This window comes from Conger conger, chromosome 1 (assembly GCF_963514075.1).
Source record: "Conger conger chromosome 1, fConCon1.1, whole genome shotgun sequence".
NCBI classification, from domain to species: domain Eukaryota; kingdom Metazoa; phylum Chordata; class Actinopteri; order Anguilliformes; family Congridae; genus Conger; species Conger conger.
The window spans coordinates 77,510,120-77,533,276 of NC_083760.1; the positions used below are offsets into that span (position 1 = coordinate 77,510,120).

The following is a 23,157-nucleotide window of genomic DNA, read 5'->3' on the forward strand; positions in this document are numbered from 1 at the left end:
TGGCTGTCAATCTCTGCCCCGTGTGGGTTGTAGTTGGTCCTCATATTCATGTTATGAAGAATTGACATGTACAAAGGCCTTTAAATACACATATACATCTTGCTTACACATAATTCTTTGGTTTTTGGAACTTTGGCAGGATTTTTATTTCCAAAGAAATAAAGCAGTAAATATTGTATATTATTATATTCACTGTGGGTGTGTCGGCCAAAGGCCCATGTGGAATATTTATTTTAATGGCTTTTTTTTTTAAAGAACAGAACAAAAAAAAATGTTGTTTCTGGTATGCACACTAAGACCATTATTATCATTCTCCCCATGTCCACACACTGTGAGGGTCCAATACAGTGTACTTTATTATGAAGCAAAAGGAAAGGGATTAGACTGCGAGTTCTCTAGTTCTTAATATCCCTCCGACGTCCCTTATAGCAATTTCCTTAGAACCGATACAGTTCCATCGCACGTTCTGTCCATACTAGAACTGTCTGCCCATAGTAAAGTCAACGATTTCAACCTATCAGGAAAGAGATATTTTATGACGCGATACCATAGACCTGCTTCTGCTCACCACCGTGATTTTGTTTATCGCGAGAACACGGCACTTCCTTTTCCCTTTTCGCTTCTAGTCCAAGATGGTAGGTGAAGCTTTTGAGCTTTTTTGCAATGGCTTACTTTTAAAAATCCATGTCCATCCCCCTTTCTGGTTGTCACCTCTGCTCAGTTATTACGAATATACGTACAATAGAGTATTGGATCATAAACAATAGTGTTATTGTTTGGATTTGTGGTATTTTATTAGAGAACATTGCATGTGAACTTAAACCGAGTGCTAACGACGTGTGGATTGTCGTTAACTCAATTTCTCAACACACTGACCGATAAGAAATTAAATTTAATACATTACGCTTGTTAATGCAGAAGAACGTGTTGTCTTGTCTAAAATAGTTTTATATAGGACATTGGGTTTCATCGACGTACGCGATCTAACTAATTGTATATCTTAAAGTAATCTAAGGAGTAGCTAGCTGGCTATGTAGCTCACGCTTGGAATTCGGAGGCGACCAGCTTCTCGTGTCATTCCTTATTTTTTCTAGAAGTTATACGAGTTATGAACAATGGTGTTGTTTTGATGGGATGAGGATAGCCATTCATGTGTTACCCATAAACTCAAGTTAGCGGGTTCCATCTTGGCATGCGTGGCTTGTCACTGAAAAATAGCTTTGTAGCTAATGTTATCTAGCTAATATCCTATAGTCAGTTGTTGAACTTTAAACTGGAAAAATAACAGTATAACTGTAGTAAATGCATGAGTCCACGTAAGGAAATGGATTTGCATGACGTTCCTTAAAAGCGCAGTTTGTTAGCCCTTTTTCTGGCGAAAAAAAAACTCATGCTAGATGTGGCTAATTTAAGATGGCATTAACCCATTTTTCTCTCATAGGGAGTTGACATCAGACACAATAAGGACCGCAAGGTTCACAGGAAGGAGCCCAAGAGCCAGGATATCTACCTGCGGCTCCTGGTCAAGGTAAGCTTCAAGCACACCCGCTGTAATTCGAGACCTGTATTCCTGCCTTTGCAACTGTAGCAGAGGAACCTGATATAATGGTTTGACCTATGAGTTCAAATTCTCTGGGATGTAACCGGGACTTTGGTTGCACATACAATTCCAGCCAATTAATTATAGCGAGTGCCAGAGATTACAATTGAGAATAGTAAATTAAACATGTTATGCTTTTCATGAATAGCATATTTATGATATCGGTGATTTTCCTCTAGCTGTACAGGTTCTTGGCTCGTCGTTCCAATGCTCCCTTCAACAAGGTTGTGCTGAGGAGACTCTTCATGAGCAGGACCAACCGGCCACCTCTCTCCCTCTCCCGCCTGGTCAGTTTATAGTTTATATCCCTTCTGTCTGTGTGCAGCTCTTGGGTTCCAGCACCTAGTCTCCTTTATGTTCAATGTAAATAAGCCACAGCAATTTTGTTTCACCTGTGTAGTTGTGTAAGGTCTGTCTTTGTGGTTTCCCTCCCTCAGATTCGTAAGATGAAGATGGGGGGTCGTGATAACAAGACTGCAGTCATTGTGGGGACGGTCACTGATGATGTCAGAATTCAGGATATCCCTAAACTGAAGGTACAGTGTGCTACTCTGGGATGGGATAAAGTGCAGAGGGTGGTTGTGGGTAAATGTGTCGGTATCGGTTTCTTCAGGTTACTCCTTGCATTGGGTCATCCTAAAGAAGTCCCAATAACAGACCACAACGCCATACTTTACATCGAGTTGGGATTGTGTAACATAGTCTAGCAACATTAGAGGAATGTGCAAAATGGTATGAGGGAGGTGTGATGCCTAGCGTGTCTGGTGCTTCCACTGAGTGGAGGAATGAACCCTTTGACCTCTAATCTTGCACACTCCTCAGTTTTTCTCTGACTTGTTTTTTCTTTTTTTGGGGGGTAATCTTCCTGAAGATTAATTTAGAAAAAAAGTTTCATTGAAAGAGAGCATTACACTGTTACTCAACCTATGCTCATGATGCCAGGGGTCCAGCCCTTGATAACTCATCAAACCTTTCTGAGAATGCACTCTTTAAAGGATTTTAGTTTGTGTGGTGAAATGTTTGTATATCTTCTGAGTAGGTTTTAAAGTCTTGGCAAGCATGGTGATGCAATGTAATGGAACTGTTTAAGGATTCATGACACTTGCCACTGATTGAAGTAGTGAATTAGTATAGTTCTGCACTTTACCTTTGATGCACTTGTGAATTCAGCTAATTGTCTGGATACTGTAACAATTTGTTTTTTTCAATACTCCCTTCCTACAGTCTGCTTGATGATAGTGATGCGACCTCTGGTTCTGTCAGGCAAGCTATTTTAAGACATCGCAGAGGTTGCCATGAGCCCCAGTAAAACTAAACTATCATACCTAAAGTGAAAATACCTAATTTTACAGTTAAGTGAATGATTCAGTTCAGTGGAGTCGCATGGATGTGTTCTATTCGGAATTTAAATGCAAATTGGGGTAATTGAATCACAATAAATTCTGAAAAATGATTGAACTCTTGTCTAGATGATGAAATATTTTAAAATAAGATGGCCTGCATTCCCTTGACATGGGACATGCGCTATACATGGTTAAGCTCCTGTAGTGCATGTACATTTATTATATTACATTACATTATTGGCATTTGGCAGACGCTCTTATCCAGAGCGACGTACAACAAAGTGCATACCCATAACCAGGGATAAGTTAGCTGAAAGACCCTAGAGGGAAGTACAATTTCAACTGCTACCTGTACAACAACCTGTATTTGTTGCATATTCCTAATGCTTTCTTCAAACAGGTGATTCCCCCCCTCCCCCCCTTTCTTTAATTGTGTTCTGCTCCATATTGTTTCCCCCTGCATTGTGTTGGTCTCCATGTGACTCCTGATGGTCGAGAGCCCAGTTTTGTGGTGGTTGCTTTGATTGAATTCCTACCCATGTAGGGATTATTACATGAACCCAGAAGTCTTCTGGCACAGTGTGATTATAGTAAGGACAGATGGGTCAACTTTGCTTCTGAAAGAGTTGGCTTAAATTTGAAGGCTATTCTCAATTTATGTACTGGGCTCGTTATTCAGTTTTCCTTTCATTTGTGTCGGGTGTTTAGGAACTTGTGCAATTTCGGAGAATCCTTAGTTGGTTTTGCATTGACTGGCGCATGCTGTGCTGTACCACGGGGAGGATGAGAGGGGAAGTTACATGTGACTGAGGATAGGAAGGTGGTGAACTGCTTGTGTGCGCAGAGTGTGTGAGTCACATTGATCAAAAATAGGCTGTTGGAACATCGCCACAGCATGATGCATAGATGGGCCTTTAGACTACAGCTTTTTTGCAGCTGATAATATTTTTGTCTTGTTTAATATTACTGTGGTTCATTTCATAAGATAGCCCTGCTTCATTAAACTAATGGATACATAGCTATTTGATTTATTGGCTTGATAGTTTGAGTGGAAATTGAGGTTTGATGTTTTGAAACGCATCAGTATGGATGCTCTGTAAACAACTAATATCTTCTCCAGCAGCACACTTGAAATTGTCCTTGTGATTACAGCAGGTTGGTTTGTTCCGTTCCCGCTGTTAACTTGGCAGACATTTTGTTGTGTCTGACCATGTAGAAGTGCTCACCACACTACTTTCTCTGCCCCCAAGGTTTGTGCTTTGAAGGTCACAGATGGTGCTCGCCGAAGGATCCTCAAGTCTGGGGGGCAGGTCATGACCTTCGACCAACTTGCCCTGGCTGCCCCCAAAGGACAGGGCACAGTGCTGCTGTCAGGTGAGCCCCCTCCCATTACTGTCTTCATTCTCCAGACCTTCATCCATGACTGCTGGATATAGGTTAGAGATTTGCTGCTTACAAATGCCTGTCGAATAGACAAATTAACATTTTGAGCAAATATTTGCACATTTGCCAAAAAAGGGTTAGATGTGGGAGAGAAAATGAAAACAGCGTTATGTCTTCATTTATGTGGTTTATGCAACAGCTCTCCCTGTTTAAATGTCCATAAACCTATTCAAAGTAATGGTTAATCCATTATCTTAACTAGCCTTGATGAATGCTGTCTTTTGGCTTTGTCATTGTGGAAAATTGGCAGCAGAGTGCCTGGGTGTACTTTAACTTGAGAAGTAAGACGAAGACTCTCCAGTTTCAGCATTGCTTAGGTTTCCTTGCACAGTTGCTGTTGATGGCAATTTGAATTAAGAGAAAGGGTTTCGATTTCTCATTCAAAGGACAAGCTTTTTAACATTCTGTATATTTAATGACGCCAGCAGGAGAAAACGATACATTGGCCATATTTCCATGCACTAACAATTGATGACCATGAAAACCGGCATTGTTTGTATGTACAGACATTGAGTGTCTATGGGGCGGCCTTAAGCGTAGTGGTTAAGGTACATCACTGGGACCCGCAAGGTCGGCGGTTCGGTCCCCGGCGTAGCCACAATAAGCCGTTGGGCCCTTGAGCAAGGCCCTGAACCCTGCATTGCTCCAGGGGATTGTCTCCTGCTTAGTCTAATCAATTGTACGTGTATGGTGCATATGGTATTTATGCACCATAGCCTGTGCACAGTACCTTCTACTTTACTGCCATTACTGTTATTCAGAGCCACTTCCACTTAAAAGGGTATTTTATCTTTAATGGAAATGTAATTCTGCTGGAAATGTAATTCCATTCCAATTCCCTCTTAGGACCTCGTAAGGGCAGAGAGGTGTACAGGCATTTTGGAAAAGCTCCAGGAACTCCCCACAGCCACACCAAGTGAGTGACTTCTTTATTTTTGTCTTTGTTAATAACGCATTTTTTTGAGTCCCCAATCTCGTGTGTTGGGCCCGATCATCACTGCAGCATCCTCTGAATTTTGAAGGGTGGGTGCAGACTGGGGGGGGCAGCTTAGCCACCTCTTGTTTTCGCTCCAGTCCACCCACTCTCTGTGCTGTAGTTATTGCATTGGACTGCACTTCTGCTGATGCAGGCAGACTTGCAGGTACCTGGTGATCCAGAGGTGTAGCCCTTGTGTGTTGTCAGGGCATACGTTTCCAATTAAACCCCACCCTCCCTGGGCAGGTCTGATTCAACTTTTGGGACACATTACAGAGCAAGAGCTTTACAGGACATGCTATTTGACACCCACACGTTCCTCTCTATGATGGTCGCTCTGTCTCGATCAATATTCCTTCCATCTGTGTTTTACAGAGTAACTAAAACTTGGTCAGAATCTGGAGTAACCACTCTTTTCTTCCCCAGGCCTTACATCCGTTCCAAGGGCAGGAAGTTCGAGCGTGCCCGTGGTCGCCGAGCCAGCCGTGGCTACAAGAATTAAGAGCAGTGTCTGCTTTTCTGTATCCCCTCCCTGGCGTATTGCTGCAAATAAAGATTGGCAAATTCTCCCCTCAGCGCATCTGTTTCTTTGGGTGTGAGAAACCCTGAACATTACCTCAGTTTTACCATGAGAGGTTGTCTCCAAAAATTCTCATGTACAGTATTCAAGAGCTGCTGAACATTTGAAAATCTACCTCTAGAAAGGAGTGAATACATATGCACTTGTCATTTAAGGTGGGACAGTTGTTCCTTAATGTAGCATCCCTGTAGTCTTCCATCTTTTTAACAGGGAGAGAGACTGCTTTTATATTTTCTTTGAAAGTATTTAATGCTCAATGGCAGCTACAAATCATGAGTGGATAACCCTGTATAGAGTTACTGTTGCAGCACGAGACTTGGTTTTTGCCAGGTCTTGACTTTCTTGCATGGATGTGCATGTTCTTTCATTGTAAGTTGCTCTATAAGCGTGTGTGCTAAATGAAAGGAGTGTAATGTATGCAGTTGATTTGGTGATATCAAGTTGTCATCAAATATATTATTAGGATTCACCAGTTGACTATATTTATGACCCTCTGGCGGACACAATGCACCTCTGTCGGGGTGATGCATTTATTTTAACCTTAAAATATAAAACTATAGCCATCTTTGTTTATTCATGAAAATGGCTATTAATTAAGCAGACCCTGATGTCCAGCAGTTATTGTCAAACCTGCCAGCCAGGTGGGCAAGATATCGACTGTGCTTGGCCCTGGTTTTACGCCAGCAATTTATCGCGAGAAAAGCCAAACGAGTACGATTGAGAGGACGGGAAAAGTAGCATTTTCCCTGTGCTGAAATTTAACAAACGTCCGCTCTGTGGGCGGAAGAAATTGCAGAATTGAGCATTGAGTTTACCCGGTTTCATTAGCATGGGCCAATCAAAATCGTTACTGCCAGCGATAACTACAGAACTGGCGACAACGATTGGAGCGTGGCTGAGGTGGGCCAAAATGTCTTTCTGGGCTAGCTATTTTCATTGGTTACTGCGACTGCTTTTCGAAGTAAATCGGCTCCCCCTACTTAGTGCACACTTCCTGGGTAAGCAAAGATATTTAACGAAGCGACTTTACGCCGTCGCTAGGAGCGAAAAGATGAGGTAATGTAATTGGTTTTCCTATTACCTGTTCACTAGAATACATTACAAATATTGATGGGCACAATAATATAAAGTAACAGTCTGCAGTTATAATAGGTTTGTAAGTATTACGCGAGAGGGTATTCTAGATTATCAGATAGATACCTAATGCTGCAGTAACGTTAATGTTAGTTACGGAAAGATCTCGCATTAGCCAGTTCGCTGACTGACTGTAGCTAAACTGGTGGTGGTTCCTGTAAGTTAGCATGGCCAGCTAGTGAGTTATGTCTATTAACTTGAATTTTGAGTCATTTAAAGTTCGTTCCATGGCAGCTAGCCAACGTTAGCTCACCTTTCAGCTATAGAGGAATTGGCACAAGGTTTACAAGCGAGCTAGTGCTAGCTTTATTAGCCTAGCTCGCCTTCCCTTCCTGAATTTAAACAATTCAGGGTTCCAAGGGAAACTTGTGGATTGTCTTCTGAAACAAGTTGGCTCCCCAGCTGATATAGCGGGCTATTGCTAACTCTGTTGTCTGATGTTAGGTACATGTGGAATTTATTACATATTCCGAAAAACGTTGAAATGGATAGCTAGGTAATTATTAGCTGACATTGGATGGCAAACAATAATATTAGCTGAACACTGTACCGTTAAATAACGGTACATTAGACCAATCGTGACATAACGTTGGTTATTGTGGAACATTATAATAATAAATTTTGTTCAAATTTTTTTTTGCCATTGTGTCTTAAAGAGCTCGAATTTCTGCCTTTACCCATTGTGGTGTGATAAGTTAGTAAGTTAACTTAAATAACGCCTGACTATTGACGTTGTTCGCTAGACCAAGCTTCTTCATAGCAAATTCATGATCTGAACACTTCTCATGGCTCGCTAAATACGTATCTAATGCGACATCTATCGAATAATATAATTATTGGAAGGAAACTGAACAACTATCAACTATCTGTTCTGTATTTACGTGACACTATCTTTCGTGGCTGAGATAAATTACAAGACACGGGGTGGGGGGTGTTGTTGTCGGTTGTAATGAAGGTATGCGGCATTGTGGGACTGTTGGTAGCTGAAAAGTACTTTAAGGTGGTTTGTGGGAATAGCTTCAGTAACACCAACTGTATGGTGTCATCCGTTTTGAAGAACAAGGTAGTCAAATGTAATGGGCTTAACTTGTCGTTTCCCACGTGCTTCTGCTTATCGTTGTACTGTAGATATCACATATTTAGGACTCTGACCTGCCGGAAACATGCTCATATCGGCACATGGAACATTTTTCTCCCGTACTTTCTTCCGCTCACACAACACATCCATCATGTGTAGCCTGTTTCACTAGCTTGAGTTACTTCGTTTTCCTTCTGTGCTATTTCCCCAAAATGCCTCGAAAACCGTGTACGATTAAATAAACAAATGATGACTTTCCTGAAATAAATACCTGATCTATTTGTAACCCTGCCAGTTTTTTCTTTTTTTTTGTAGCTGAGCAACCGGTGCATAATACAGCCCCCGCCCAATATGACAAGGACACAAAATGCAACACAATGGGCAACAGTAGTTTGGCACGTTGAATGTTTAACTTTACAGTTTGGCGAATTGCTGAATCTGCATTTCTCTATACCTTCCATTCAAAATGACAAAAGAGCGAAGTACTTGAAAGCTTCTTTAATTTAAGCGGTATCTTCTATTGTATTTGGCCTGATTTAAGAATTCCCAGCACATATCAGCCAGACTGTTCTGCTTAGTCATTGTATTGTCAAGAGGAGGACCGAATCCCGATGTAACAATTGCTGTGGCAACGGTAATATCAGCATGCTAGGATATTCCATTTGGGATTATTTTGTTTTGTTCATATTTATAATTGGCAGGTAGCAATAATGGAGTTTGGAAGCTGACTAAAAACCGGATGATCCTGACTCTGTTACCACTTAATAATAGTATAGTGTGTATATACCTATGTTAATTAATTAAGGCTGTGTGTGTGTGTGTGTGTGTGTGTGTGTGTGTGTGTGTGTGTGTGTGTGTGTGTGTGCCTTCATAGTCCACATTTTTAAAAGCAGTTTTGATAGATCTTGTTCAGGCTTGGTGTTCTGCCATTGGCAGTTGGGCCACTTTAAATCTGTTTTTAAATCTGTGCACAGCTGGTCTGCAAGAGCGTAGAATTCTGAGAGATTAGTCGGGAATCTGGATTTCACCAGTTATGTTGCACAGAATTGCGTTACATTTCGCTCAAGTCTGTGTGCCTGCATCTGGTCAAATGAGCAGGCTGTAATTTCAAGGTGTTCGCTGTAAAATTGTGCTGTTGTGATTTCTGATAATACATTGGATATTTCACTTGCTCGGAGCTTTTGTGTATGTGGGACAGACCAGTTTGTGTGTCCTTGTACTGGCAGACCACAGTTACACTCACAAAATGTGCAGACTGGTGGAACAACGCTCTGTTCTTCAGCCAGCTTGCACTTTTGCAATCGGAGACTTCATCACTCACCTTTGGAACACAATCTGTGCCTGGCTTTTCTTCATGGTTTCTGTTCTGTTTTTTCCCTGTCTGGCAGAGGCCATTTGTATTTTCTCACTTCTGTTTCACTACCGCTGTGCATGACCAGTCAACACTGGTTTTGTATTATGGTTGATGGATTGTTTTTTTTTTGTTGTTTTTTTCTCCTCTCCCCTTTAGGGTGTCTTTGGGAAGGATCCTCGAGCTCATCCGACACTGAGTTTAAAGAAGACCATTAACACATCCTCAGCCTCAGTGAATAGTTTTGAAGAATAGAAAAAAGGCAGATCAAAACCATTTATAATTGACTTTCATGGAGTGCAAATACTGGATTTTGTGGCATTTTTCAATAGGATGAAATCCTACCTACCAAAAATATTGCCTTAGGGTAAATTAACATAATCCAAGTTTTGAGGGCCAGTTTCTTGTCTTCCTTTGTTTTATAATCTCTCCTGTGGGAGATGCGCATCTATGGAGTCCAGTTCTGAAAACTCCACATTTGTTGACACTATCGTCTCTACGGGTGAATTGTTCCCCTTGCAACACTTGACAAAAGCGTGTCGAGGGGATTTAAAAGCTCACACTGCTAAGAAGTGCATCATATTTATCTGAAAATGTTCAGCACTGGTGAAACATTTGTAAACTTTTAGACTATTTCGTCCATTCTCAGTTTAGCTTCAGTGGATAGCTGTGCTGTCATTTTCTGAACCTCAAGGAACAGCTGTGTATACAACTTTTGAATACTTTTGTTGTACATTATGATGTTGCATAAACAACAACACTAAAATACTAATTAAGTAATTTAAGCATTTTTCATTTATTTAACTCGAGGTTATTTTATAAAATATAAGTGAAATATTTTTGTATGTATATTACATTTATTAAGTACTATTACTATTTAAAAAAAGGCCTACTTGCTGCTTCAAGTCTTATTTTAGTTATTTCAAGCAGCTAGTTAATTGTTTATTATTAGTTACTACACTGTAACTTTTCCTTTTTTGTTGTTGAATCGGACACTGTTTTCAAGCAGTGCTATCCATCCCTTATACAGGCGGTCAATATGACAACTATAAGACAATAAGCACTTTAGAAGTTCCTGTCAGGTCTGGAGGCATTTTGGAATTGAACTGCTTTGACTGGTTTCCAGTTGTGAGGCATTCTGCAGAGAGGATTTGCATAAATATTTATATGGCATCTTTAAATTGCAGATCATTGCATTCAGAAATTCTGCATATTGCACACTGAACGTGTGAAATTAATTTTGACATCAGGGACAGTTGTTTTTTTTTGGGGTTTTTTTGTTCCTTGTGGAAAAAGTGACAGGCAAACAACCCAATCACACCAAAACGCAGTCAGTCAAGCAAGTTGGGTCTCTGTGTGCGTGAGAACATGTACAAGTAAGCGTGTGAAAAACCGGTCATACTTGCAGTCAAGCATCAGAGCCTGCAATGGATGTATTCCATTACACTTCATGAGCTCCCAGCCGCATGCCACAGACCCGTCCGTCTGCTCTTAAGACTCTTGTGCGCACGTCCACAAGATAATCCACTCAGAGGCGAAACACTGACGGGGCCCCTCCCCCAAATTTAATGATGCGCACTCCGGATTCCCTGAGCCCCGCCCCGGCGGAGGCTCTCCTGCACAGCCAGTTCGGGGGCTGGGGTGGAGGCGGGGCCGACGGGAGCGCCAGCGGCAGCAACGGCAGCAGCTGTCCCAACAGCCCGGGGAGCGGCAGTGCCCCCACCGCCTCCAGCTACGCCCTCACCCTGACCCCCTCCCACCTGCACATCCAGCGGCTGGCCCCGCGGTCCGGGAAGGAGGCCCGGCTGCTGCTGCCCCTGGCGGAGCTGGCGGGGTGCAGCTGCCCGCGCGCGCCCGCGCCCCCCCTGCTGGTGCTGTACTGGTACCCGCCCGGCCGGCGGCGGAAGGGCGTGTCCCGCCGGAGGCAGGTCAGGGCCTACCTGGCCGAGAGCCGCGTGGAGGCGGAGAGGTGGTCCGCCGCCGTGCAGTGCCTTCTGAGAGGGGTGCGTGTGAGCTCCACTACAGGTCAGTGCTCTCTCTTTACATCTTTACCACACAATCATCAGTCCATCAGTCCACTCTGTCTGCTACAGTGACACCTGGAGTGCTGCCATATAGACTAGCCTACATTATAGCTGGAGTGTACATCAGTTTACAGTTGGGTTGCCATTTAATTAGAAATGTATGTTGAATATGATGGTCATATTGGTATTGGTTTATAATGGCTTGAACTTGGCAGTGTTGGCCTGATTCTAAGATTGTGGGTAATATGATGATGTAAATTGCATGCATAATTTGATGCTCCTGTGAGCTGAAATGAAAATGTCATGCTCAGTAGTTGCGTAATCTTTGTCATCTGGACCTTTTTTATTTTAATATTTTGAATAACTAGCATGCAAAGCTATACAGATTCAATAGCTCTCTAGCCTTGTGTTGTATGCCTAATTATAAAACATTTTAGACCGCAGTTTTTTTTCTACAGTTTTCCTTCATAAATTGAAGGAGCTTATCAGTGTGGAAATTTGGTTGCAGTTTTCATTTGTACTGTAAAGGATTGGCCACTAGAGCTGGACAAATACCAGTTCTTGACATCAGAAACTTAACAAGTATCTCTACTAATAACTTTGTAAAGGTGGGTAAAATTGCATTAAAGCTGTTGGGATTAATGCAATCCATCTAATGCTCTGTAGCAGCAGCACTTTGGCTAGTGTGGTTAATTACCATAGACTGGAGCTTCAGTGCTCCATGGTGAGAAGTGGGAGTGGGCTGGGATACTGTCCTTGTTTGTGAGCTGTGTCAGAGGTGTGTATGGGTGTGTTGGTGATTGTCCCCATAAGTGTGTGTTTTATGGTCCTGCACTTGTGTGTGGGGTTATCTAACACTGCCTTTCCTCTCCTCTCTTTTTCCTTATCTGTGCCCTGCACACATGGTCCGTATCACTCACTGCAAAACATAGTGAGAGGGTACTTTTTCTGCTCTAGACCGCTGCAGGACTGCCTTTACGAGGAGCTCACCACCCAGCTAACACAAGACGTTCTCTGAATGTTACTGGACTTTTGTCAGTTTTATAACGTTGCTGCTTAGCGGTGGGACAAAATATCGTGACACAATATATTGCAAATAGAAAACATAACAATTTGGATAGTGGTGCTCGAATGTGACTCAGGGCTGCCAACTACATCTCGCTATCGACCGAAGGCTGTACCTCCTGAGCCACCCAGTCCTACATCACAATCACAGCCCACCCCATACATGATGACTGGAAAATGGAAAGCTTTGTATTGCAAACCCGTCCACTATTCGTCTCTCATACGGCAGTGTACACAGGGGAAGAGCTGAGACGGGCTGCTTAAGAATAGAAGCTGGAAAAGCCGTGTCATACCACTGCTGTTACAGGCAACGCAAGGAATATGGACATAGCCGTGAGTGAAAGCTGGCTTGGACCGCGCACAAGTGTTTAAAATGAAGTCAATGTAGAATTGAACAAGATCAGGCAAAAATTGTTCTAGGAGGACAATGTTTACAGAAAGTATGGCTGAATGAGACTTCATCTCATCATGGGAGGTACATTTTTTGCCTCTGGAATACACAAATAATCTTATTCAATTCAACATTCTCTTAATATGAACGTAATTTTTTATATCGCGACCATATCGTATCGTGAAACCAATATCGTGTATCGTCCCACCCCTGTTGTCGCTACTTTGCAGAAACATTGTGAGAACGTTTGGTGTTAGCTGGGCAGCTTCATACCGTTCCATGTTGCCATGCCCTACTACTCTCAGTGCAAAGGCTTTATACAGTAGTGCAGCTGAATGAATTTGCCTGGTTTGTGGTTTGTGTTGCTGTACTTGGGCTCTGAATCTCTCTTAGAAGTGCTAATGCGCTATGCTGTAGATAGTACGACCACTCTGTCTTTGGCCCACCGTCATGGCAGACTGGTTTGATAAGTGTCGGCTTCTCCATCTGGCAGATCTTGATTTCTCCTCCGGCTCCCTTTTTCGGCAGAGTTCAGCAGAAGCCTGCTTCCCCGCCCTCGCCGCTTGCTGCTATTGGTCAATCCGTTCAGTGGGCGCGGCCAGGCTATGCAGTGGTGTCAGTCTCACATCCTGCCTATGATCAGAGAGGCCAACATCAGTTACAACCTCATCCAGACTGGTGAGAGCCCCGTGAACAGAACCGCACCAATGGCTGCATTTGCCGTTCAATTGTGAAGTGAATGTGGCGGTTTCACTCAATACGCTCCTTTTTCTGTTTAGTTTCCATTTTTGAATGTTCTTTGAAAACGTTCTTTTTTTCTTCTTTTTTTCTGTTAAAGAGCGACAAAATCATGCCAGGGAGTTGATCCGGGAGATCTCCTTACCCGAGTGGGATGGGATAGTCATCGTCTCTGGGGATGGACTGCTTCACGAGGTGTGTGCACTCACCCCAGTCTCATCAATAAACATTAGCATTCAGTCCATAATAGTAAATCTCACCTGGCTACCCTCAATCACTCCTACGCCCAGCCAGCACTATGTCATTTCGTAAATTCTTATACTTTGTGAGGCCTGTTTATTAGCTGAACCTGACAAACATTCTTGAAATAAGTGAAAGATAACTTTCTTCCGTAGGGCTTTGGTAATGAGGCACAGCTCCACCAGTAGGTTTTTGTGCGTACAGGACCTGGGCCCGTATTCAAGAGGAGGTCTGAGGTTGTGATTGTAACCTCATCCATTATGGAAAAGCCAAGCCGATCCCGTTTCAGCTCTCCTGCTGAATACGGGCCCAGGGCTGCAGTGTGCCGAGTGAGTGCGCTTTGTGCGTCTTGTCACCAACTGTTTTTGCTCGGACACTAGTCCTCCCTCATGAATTCTGTGTGCCGTTCTTGAGATAAGTAGGTACATGCACTCTGCCAGGGTAAGTGGCGACTCCTCTTGATTCGGCGGAAATGAGGCTGGATGTACTTTAGAAATGTCCTGTTTTCTTCCCCTCCTCCTTTCCCCAGGTCATCAATGGCCTGATGGAGCGTCCAGACTGGGAACAAGCGATAAAGACACCGGTTGGCATACTGCCCTGCGGCTCTGGCAATGCCCTGGCTGGCTCAATTAACCATCACGCAGGGTAACTGGCACTCTTTGCCCTCTACTGTTTGCGCTCAAGTTCTCAAGCCAGTCTCTCTCCTCCAGTGTGTCGTGTGGTATGTCCGTGTGTCGCTACTTTCTCAGTTTAGTTTCTTTTTTTTTAGGCAATCGCTATGCTCATGATGTCATAGATTGCGTACTGACACATGCACAAGTCCGTTCTAATCAAGCTCAAACTTTGGACTCTGACATCTTAATTGGCTTTGGCAGTTTCTTATCCAGTGGTTTTCTTTGCATAAGCTCTCTTAAATGTTTGGATTCTCAAGTTTATCATCACTGATACGGTGGAAAACATCCCTCTTTCTCTCTTCTTTCATGTCAGGTGTCCTTCCCACATTGCTAGTCATTGTACAGTGTAGGCTATGTTAGCTTGTTGCCTGTCATGAGTAGGCTAACGCCCTTAATCTCTTGTCTGACCGTCAGATATGACATGTGCCTTCGGGAGCCCCTCCTGCTCAACTGCTGCTTCCTGCTCTGCCGGGGAGGGGTGAGGCCCATGGATCTGGTTTCTGTGACGACCAGCCCCACCTCTTCCCAGAACGGGCGCCCGGCCCCTAGGCGCCTCTTCTCCTTCCTGTCGGTGGCTTGGGGCTTCGTTTCGGACGTGGACATCGAGAGCGAGCGATACCGAGGCCTGGGCTCGGCCCGGTTCACCCTGGGGACGCTGGTGAGGCTGGCCTCTCTCAGGTCCTACAAGGGCCGGCTGTCCTACCTGCCCCCCTGCACAGTGGCCCCCTCTCCAGACACCACCCCCCCGCCCCAGAAACGACTCCTGTCCAGGAGCATCACAGAGGGGCTTGAGGGGTTCTGCCGGACCCCCATCCATAGGACGATCTCAGACATGGGTTTGAGCGAGCAGAGGAGCCTGAGGGAGGGGGAGCGGGAGAGGGAGCGCCAGCGGGAGAAGGAGGAGAGGCAGAAAGAGAGGCAGAGGAGGCGGCAGAGGGCGAGGGGTGTCGGGGTGACCCGGGCGAGCAGCCTGGCAGAGGACCGGGAGAGGGAAGGGGCGCTGGAGGCTGAAGAGCAGTCGCGCGCGTGCGGCGCGGACGTGCCGGAGACAGAAGAGATGGACGAGAGTGCGGATGAAGGGATGTCTGAGAAGACTGGACAGTCAGAGGACGAACTGGATGAGCAGCTCTCAGAGGAGAAGACTGAGGATACCATGAGGGACCCGGGTGCTGAGGACACCGAGGAGCAGCGTGAGGGCGTTGTAGAAGCGAGGGAACTAAGCGAAGGGTACGGAGTGGACATGGGGAAAGAGGCTGACGAATCCGAGGGGTGTGACCCGTACCTCAGCGAGCAGCAGATGGCCCGGAGGAGCATGCGCAAAAATTCGGCTCCTTCCAGCCAGATAGCCAGCGCCTTTTTTGGTCAGGCTTCAGTGCAGGGCTCCTCTAGTCTGGAGGGCGCTGCCTCTTATGGTGATGATGAAATGGACATGAATGGGACATATTTCCAGGGGGAGCCCTTTCCCTTAGACGTAGCCAGAGAACGGGCCCTCACCATTTCCTCGCCCTTCCGCCACTCCCCGTTCATGTTCAAACCCAAATCTTTGGATCGGAACCAGAACGCCTCCAGGCCCCGACCCCTCTCCCTCCTCCACCACCACTCCCACACCAACTCCCTCCCCCCAAAACTGCCTTCCCTCTCCCTCTCTCCGACGCCTCCCCCGTCGCCGACGTGCTCCTCGCCCCGCGTGTCCTCTTACCTGACCCCCCGTTCAAACACGCCAAACTCTCCGTCCCCCCCCCGCCACTCGTCCTTTACCTTCGACCTCGCTGACCCTGCCAGCCCCCTCAAGAACGGAAGTCTCGCCAACGCTGCCTTCAACCCTCCACGGGACGACCTCTTGCCCCCCCTTGACCAGCCCCTGCCCACCCGGGATTGGGTGACCATAGAGGGGGATTTTGTTCTAGTCCTGGCCCTCTACCAGACCCACCTGGGGGCTGACCTCCACGCCGCCCCTCAGGCCAAGTTTGACGATGGCCTGATCCACCTCACCTTCGTCAGGGCGGGAATCTCCCGGGCCACCCTGCTGCGGCTCTTCCTGGCCATGGAGAGGGGGGCTCATCTGTCCCTGTCCTCGCCTTACGTGAGCCACGTCCCGGCCCGGGCCTTCCGGCTGCAGCCCCTCTCCCCCCGTGGGACTCTCACAGTTGATGGGGAGCTGGTGCCCTATGGACCCCTGCAGGCCCAGGTGAGATGGAAGTAGGCAGAATTAATTCATTGTTTGATTGAAATAATGAGAACGGGGCTGCTGGGTGGCTCACCCGGTAAAAGCAGCGTTTGCAGCCTGTGGGTGAGTACCACGGTGTGGAGCCAGTCCGGCCCATGCCGGTGCATATGGGAGGCATTCAGTCGGTGGGGATTTGCTCAAGTGACCCCTGTTGGCTATCTGCGAACCAGCGGCTTATTTTTTACACACATGTAAAATTGGGACTCTACCCCTACTCTGCATGTGCACAGCTTGTTTCGGAGGGATACTACACGTTGTCTTGAGCTAGTAGCAGGAGGCGTGTATGAGCACGCTTAGACATAAGCTCAGTGATCACTTTATTACGTAGACCTGTACAACAGTTTGTTAATTGAAATATTAAATCCCCCAATCATGTGGCAACAACGCTAGATAAAAGCATGCAAACGTGGTCAAGAGGTTCAGCTGTTTTTCAGACCAAATGTCAGAAAAGACGTGGTGGATTTAGTATCTCAGAAACTGCTGATCGTCTGGGATTTTCATGCACAACAGTCTCTAGAGTTTGCAGAGAATGCTGTGAAAAACAAAAAACATCCAGTGAGTAGCAGTTCTGCAGGCAAAAAGCCTTATTAATAAGAGAGGTCAGAGAAAGGCCAGACTTCTGGGTGAGTTAGTTTAGCAGAATGAGAGGGCACAAATGGAAACGGGCAACAGATAGGTTCTGTACAGATATTAGGAAGTATTTTTTCACACAGTGAGTGGTCACTGAGTGGAATAGCTTGCCAGGACATGCAGTGGAGGCAGAAACACTGGAGGTTTTCAAGATCAGGCTTGATACGGTGCCAGATACTATTTCGCTTTTAGGCAAACTAAGCAGCAGGGTACAGCAATGCTCCTACACTTAGGGGTAGGAGCATTGCTGGGCTGAATGGCCTGTTCTTGCCATTACATTATGTTTTGTAATTGGACATTCAAAATGTGGGTGGGGTTGCTGATGCCAAAAAAAGTAAAGTGTGTGGAGTGATCTAATTTATGCTTAAAACATGGCTGACTAACTTACCCATGCAGGTCTGGGTTCGCGTATACCCTGGGTGCATTAGAAGTCACCTTGAGTTAATCTTTGCCGGGAACAGAGCTTCCTTGTATCCCTTTCTAATTGGCGCTGAAGAGAGATGCGGTGTTCAAGCTCTCTGCAGTGTGTGAAACCAGAATCGTGTGGTGGAATGATGGCCCAGGCTGAGCTGGTTGGTGTCAGTTGGCAGTGCTGGGGGCACTCCCAGTAAATTAGCTAAGACTCAAAGGACGATGGCCCTGTTGACACTGTTGACAGTGAGCGATATGTTAGGCTTGTCTGGGCAACGAAAGATGTGGAGTCCTGTAGTATTCCCGTCTACTCGCTTCATATTCCGACAATAAGCCGTGTAAAACTTGTACTGTTGTGGAAATGTACAGTACTGTGCAGAAGTCTTAGGCACCCTAGACTTTATTATATATATGTTTATTTTTTTGTGTGTGTTAGTATAAAAGAACACATTTGAGATTTCCAAATATTCATTTTCCAAAAGATTTCATTTTACAGACACATTTTTGTATTTAATTTTTAAAAGTAACATATTACTGTAAGCAACTGACTACTTTTTACATAACTTGATCATGGCTGTCTGAGATCAGAAGCAAGGAGCCAACCAAAGTCTGCAGAAGAACTGTGGCAAGTTCTCCAACATGCTTGGAACAACCTCCCTGCTGATTATCTTATAGAACTGCAGGACAGCGTTGGTTATCGCAGAGAAGTGATGTTGTTTTAACGCCGAAGGGTGGTCACAAAAAACATTTATTTCATTCAGTTTTTATCTATTCTGCCAAATTACTAAAATTTAATGTAAAATGTATAGTATGTTTATTTAGGACCTTTCATTGAATTATTTTAGAAAGAATCTTATCTGTGCAGAACAGGTGCCTAAGACTTTTGCACAGTACTGTATAATAAGGGAATATGTGATCTATGAAGACTATTCTTAAGGTGAAACCACAAATTGCAACCATAATGTAATCTGAGGTACTGCTGTTTATAGACCAAAATGAGAGAAAATTATGAGTGTAACTTATTTTTTGTATTATATTTTTAACATTCTCATTGAAAAATACACCTTTCAAAATGTTTTCACTTCTCAATGGCCCTGTGCAGACAGCTGAATGTTAAATGCTACCTTAATTATCCGTTCTGCATGTGGACCTGAGCGGGGGATTGTGGGAGGCATTTCATTACATGGGCCCAGGAGGAACATGAGTGCATTCATGTGGGGGGGAAAAGGGCAAATTGGGTAAAGTGAACAGGGGAAAGAAAGAGAAATGCCCTTTTAGCTACTCTGGGAGAAGCAACTATAAAAAGACTTTGCAGCTGCACATTGAAAACAAGCATGCTGAAAGTTTGGCTACTCGTTAGATACAAGCATGCTGAAAGTTTGGAAGAATTGAACTGAAGTATGCCATTTCACAGGACACTGAACTGTACAAATTGAAATTATTCATAAAATTAACTTCTCAACATAAATTGACAGGATAATTTAAAAAAAGATTTGTCTTGCCTGACCTAAATCTGGTCGGCAGTCTCATGGCCTTCTTGTCACCACCACTAACCTGGCAGTCCAGTCCCCCCCCCCCTTCATCCCAACCACAATTGCTTAGCCTTTTCTTTATTAATAACTGGAATAGAAATATTATGGCCCATGTTTCTAACCACTGTAACTGATGAACTGAACAAAAAGTTACACACGTGAGCCACAGGAACCGTGTCAGAAAAGGCAATGAAATGTGAAAGCTAATGAACATTTTTGCTGTACATCAAACATTGCTAAACATGATCACTTAATTACTCTTTAGTGTGCAGTCATGCCTGTGTGTGTTTTAAAGGCGCCTGTGATGCACTGAAGTAAAACGGGCGATGTATGCGATTGCCTTTAACTCACATTTATGGAGCCGCGTCAGTGTAAGGAGGTGTTGGTGGAGGGAGCGGTGTGCATGTTGTGTACTCTGACGTACACCAAGCAGCAGCTGCTAGTCTGCAGAGTGTGGGGTCCTGTGTCCCGCGCCCATTAACCAACATTCTGTCCACTCTCCCTCAGGTCCACCCATCCATGGCCCGGCTCATCGTTGGGGACGCAGGAGTGACCATCACCAGATTCTGACCTGGGGTGGGGGGTGGAGGGGGGGGCAATTTAAGAGTTTCTTAACTGACTGTAATTTGCAATCTGCAACAGAAGAAAGAGATTGAAGTAGCCTGAATTGCAATAAGTACTTTTCCTGGATTTGCTAAAGGGATCATTGCGTTACACAGAGTGGATTAATGCTGATTTTTACAGAAGGGATGGAAAAGGCCTCGATGCACAGCTGTCAGATTAAAGGGAGCTTACTGTCGCACGACTTTAAAGTGTGAAAACTAAGAACTGTAAAGCAAACGCAGTGTGTGAATGTGTGATTGTCCACAGGTGTTTATGCATGTTTGTATATATTTTAGTATATATACATGCATAGGAATGCCACCTGTCCCTGCCTTATTGATGAAAGCTGCCTTCAAACGGCTAGCGGGAGCCACAGCCTCATGCAAACTGGGCCCCACCCATAGCTCATATATGCCATTTCTGGATTGCCTTGTCCTGCTGTGGAATACTGTAGAACAGGGATCAGCAAATCACGGTCCTCGAGGGCCAAGAACTGCTGGATTTCCACCCTCCCTAATACCTGGGAGTCAGGTGTGAAGACAGTCTGGCCAATCACTAATACCTGGGAGAAAAGAAAAACCAGGGCTGGATTTGGATTTGAGGGCCTGAGTTGATGATCCCTGCTGTAGAACCTAATAACACAACCTCCCCAACCCCCCCCACCTCCCGACTCATTTGTGGGAAAATCCCTGCTCTTTCTCAGCAGACCCATATTGCTCAAAAACTCCGTCCACTTTTTGAAAGTAATTTCCACAGAGTGATAGATCTGAAATATTTTAAGTACGGTGTCATTCTCTAAATACAGGACATGACTGGTAACCGGTGTTAGAGGAAGATGTTGCCACAGATTAGAATGCTCTTGAATCTAGTTGTTAAAAGTACAGAAATCAGTGGTAGAAATCTGTCCAGACATTCAAATCGGCATCTGATTTGTGGTCAGGGCTGGGAACATATGGAAGGGGGAAAGGGAGAGAGAGCTGATGCCTTTTTCCAGATGAAGTCTTTATAATGACTCAGATTCTGTGCTCTACTACCTTAATTATGGAATTTGCTTGCATCCTAAAAAATAGCTTGTTCTCCCTGCTAATGCACATAACAAGGAACGTATTTAATGTACTTAATGGCTTTGTCATATGCCTCTGTCTAAAGTAACTGACCAATTCGTGGACTCTTTAATTTGGGTCTGTTTATGGAGCAGTGTCATGTGAAACACTAATGTTTACTGATTGGGTATGAAGTGTTTCTCCTACCATCCATTAGGCTACAAGCTACTAGTTGCTTGTGGTGTGGACAATTTTGAATGAATTTGGGTCTCCTCTCGTACACAATCTTTTAAACTGTGGCTTAATTAAAATATTAATAATTGAATGTTTGACTGGAAACATTTCTGTTTTTCATTTTCATTGCATTAACTTTATGGAGGAAAATATTCAGAATGAACTGAATTGACATCAGCTTCCAACCAACTACAACTCGTAATGTTTTAACTAAAGAAAAACTACTTCTATTGTGCATTTTACCTACTACTGCAGATTTATCTCTGGATTGGTCATTTTAGTCGTACTGGCTCTTGATGGTGGCCTTGACTGACAGAAGCCAGATCTTCTGTAAAAGACATAAATGTTATTTTGCAGATTGCTAGGAGATTCAGAAATGTAAATGACACTATACTTGGTTGCGCTTGGTATCTGCCGGCTCGGAGTAGCACAAGGCCTACTTTATGTTTCGGGCTGCCGATTTAGTACTGCTGATATAGTGCAAGTCCTAGAATGATAAAAGCATCAATCACTGGTCATGGTAAATAACAACTCTCCATTTTTGCCATCTACAGGTCTGTTGGATGTGGAATATGTGTATCAAATAAATAAGCTGAATGTTTTGTTTTGGGCGGCTACAATGTTCATGGGTATCTACTGTAAACCATCTCTCAGTTGTTTTTTTTTGTTGTTGTTTTTTTTGTTTGTTTTTTGAGGCAAGTCATTCATGATACTTTTGTTGTGACAAATGAAGCCTGCTGAACTATCACCACCCATGGCTGGGATTTGAAGCATATGTGTTAGAGCAGTTTAAGTGGAGTCTGACCCATCTCTCAGTAATGCCAGTAAGAAGATGTCTTGTCTATAGCTGATTCTGCTTGTAATAAAATGTAATTATCACTAATATATATAAATATATACAATGTACAGTTGATAGTTATATATGGTTAAAAATGCATTTTTTCTCATAATAAATTTAACTTCAAAAGTATGTGTTTGTGTAACTGTTGTTAGTAAGTCCACTCTGATTTTGTTTTATCATGCATAGGTTATGCAATTATTCTGATTTTTCATCTCGGCCAAATATTTTTGGCATTGGTTTCCCAGCATAGTCTGGACAGAGGCAAAATAACACAGAATAGCAAAGCTTTTGTTCTTGTGCATTTATTATGGAAACTAATAAATGGATTGAGGGAAAACAGTGTGCCGCCAAAGCAAGGAAGCAGGGTGTCTGGGACTCTTCCTCTCACTATCTGCATTCTGCTTCTTATTCTCTGTTCTTCCTTCCCTCACTAATGTACTACTGCCAGAGCTTATCTTTTATCTTCATTCCCTCTCACCCTCTCCCCTTCTTTCCTACCTCCTATCTGTTCCCTCAAAAGCTACTTGTTTTTCCCCCTTGGTACGACACTGTCCTCTCAGAACCACCCCCGTTCTGTTACTGTGTTAATTGTGCCATTTTAATCCCGCTTTGCTCCACTGTCATCTCCTGGGCCTTCTGGTCTTTGCGTCCATCACTTTAGTGACGCTAGTCCCATGGCAATGGCTGCTGTCTTGTTGCTACACAAGTGGCAGAAGTACTGAACCACAGAACACATCTGAGCCCTTGAGGATGTAAGTCTTGTCAAATCACTTGTAATTGTCAGCCGTTGTGGATTCTACCTGAAAACTACAAGGACTATGGGACTACAAGGACTTTCTATGCGCAGTAAAAGTCTTCTGACAAAAGAGGTTTGGGTGTAGGAGTAAGATCTTCAAAATAAATTAAGCCTTATGGTTTCTGAGATCCGGATACTTTTAAGGTGTACAGCTAACAAATTTGGTAGATGGCTTGCAAGTGTCACACTCACCCACCATTCCG

General features: G+C 44.2%; 2 protein-coding genes across 2 annotated transcripts; both read left to right on the forward strand.

Moving 5' to 3' along the window:
• Positions 1-564: 564 nt before the first annotated feature.
• On the forward strand, positions 565-5,937 carry rpl18 (ribosomal protein L18). Its single transcript, XM_061244202.1, has 7 exons — positions 565-635; positions 1,442-1,528; positions 1,780-1,887; positions 2,038-2,136; positions 4,194-4,317; positions 5,233-5,302; positions 5,789-5,937. The coding sequence occupies exons 1-7, from the start codon at positions 633-635 to the stop codon at positions 5,862-5,864; spliced, it is 567 nt and encodes a 188-aa protein (XP_061100186.1). The 5' UTR covers positions 565-632; the 3' UTR covers positions 5,865-5,937.
• Positions 5,938-6,943: 1,006 nt separating this feature from the next.
• Positions 6,944-22,287, forward strand: sphk2 (sphingosine kinase 2). The gene is made up of 7 exons (XM_061219248.1): positions 6,944-6,998; positions 9,665-11,530; positions 13,514-13,663; positions 13,824-13,918; positions 14,493-14,608; positions 15,052-16,825; positions 19,945-22,287. The coding sequence occupies exons 2-7, from the start codon at positions 11,074-11,076 to the stop codon at positions 20,005-20,007; spliced, it is 2,655 nt and encodes an 884-aa protein (XP_061075232.1). The 5' UTR covers positions 6,944-6,998; positions 9,665-11,073; the 3' UTR covers positions 20,008-22,287.
• The last annotated feature ends 870 nt before the right edge of the window (positions 22,288-23,157 follow it).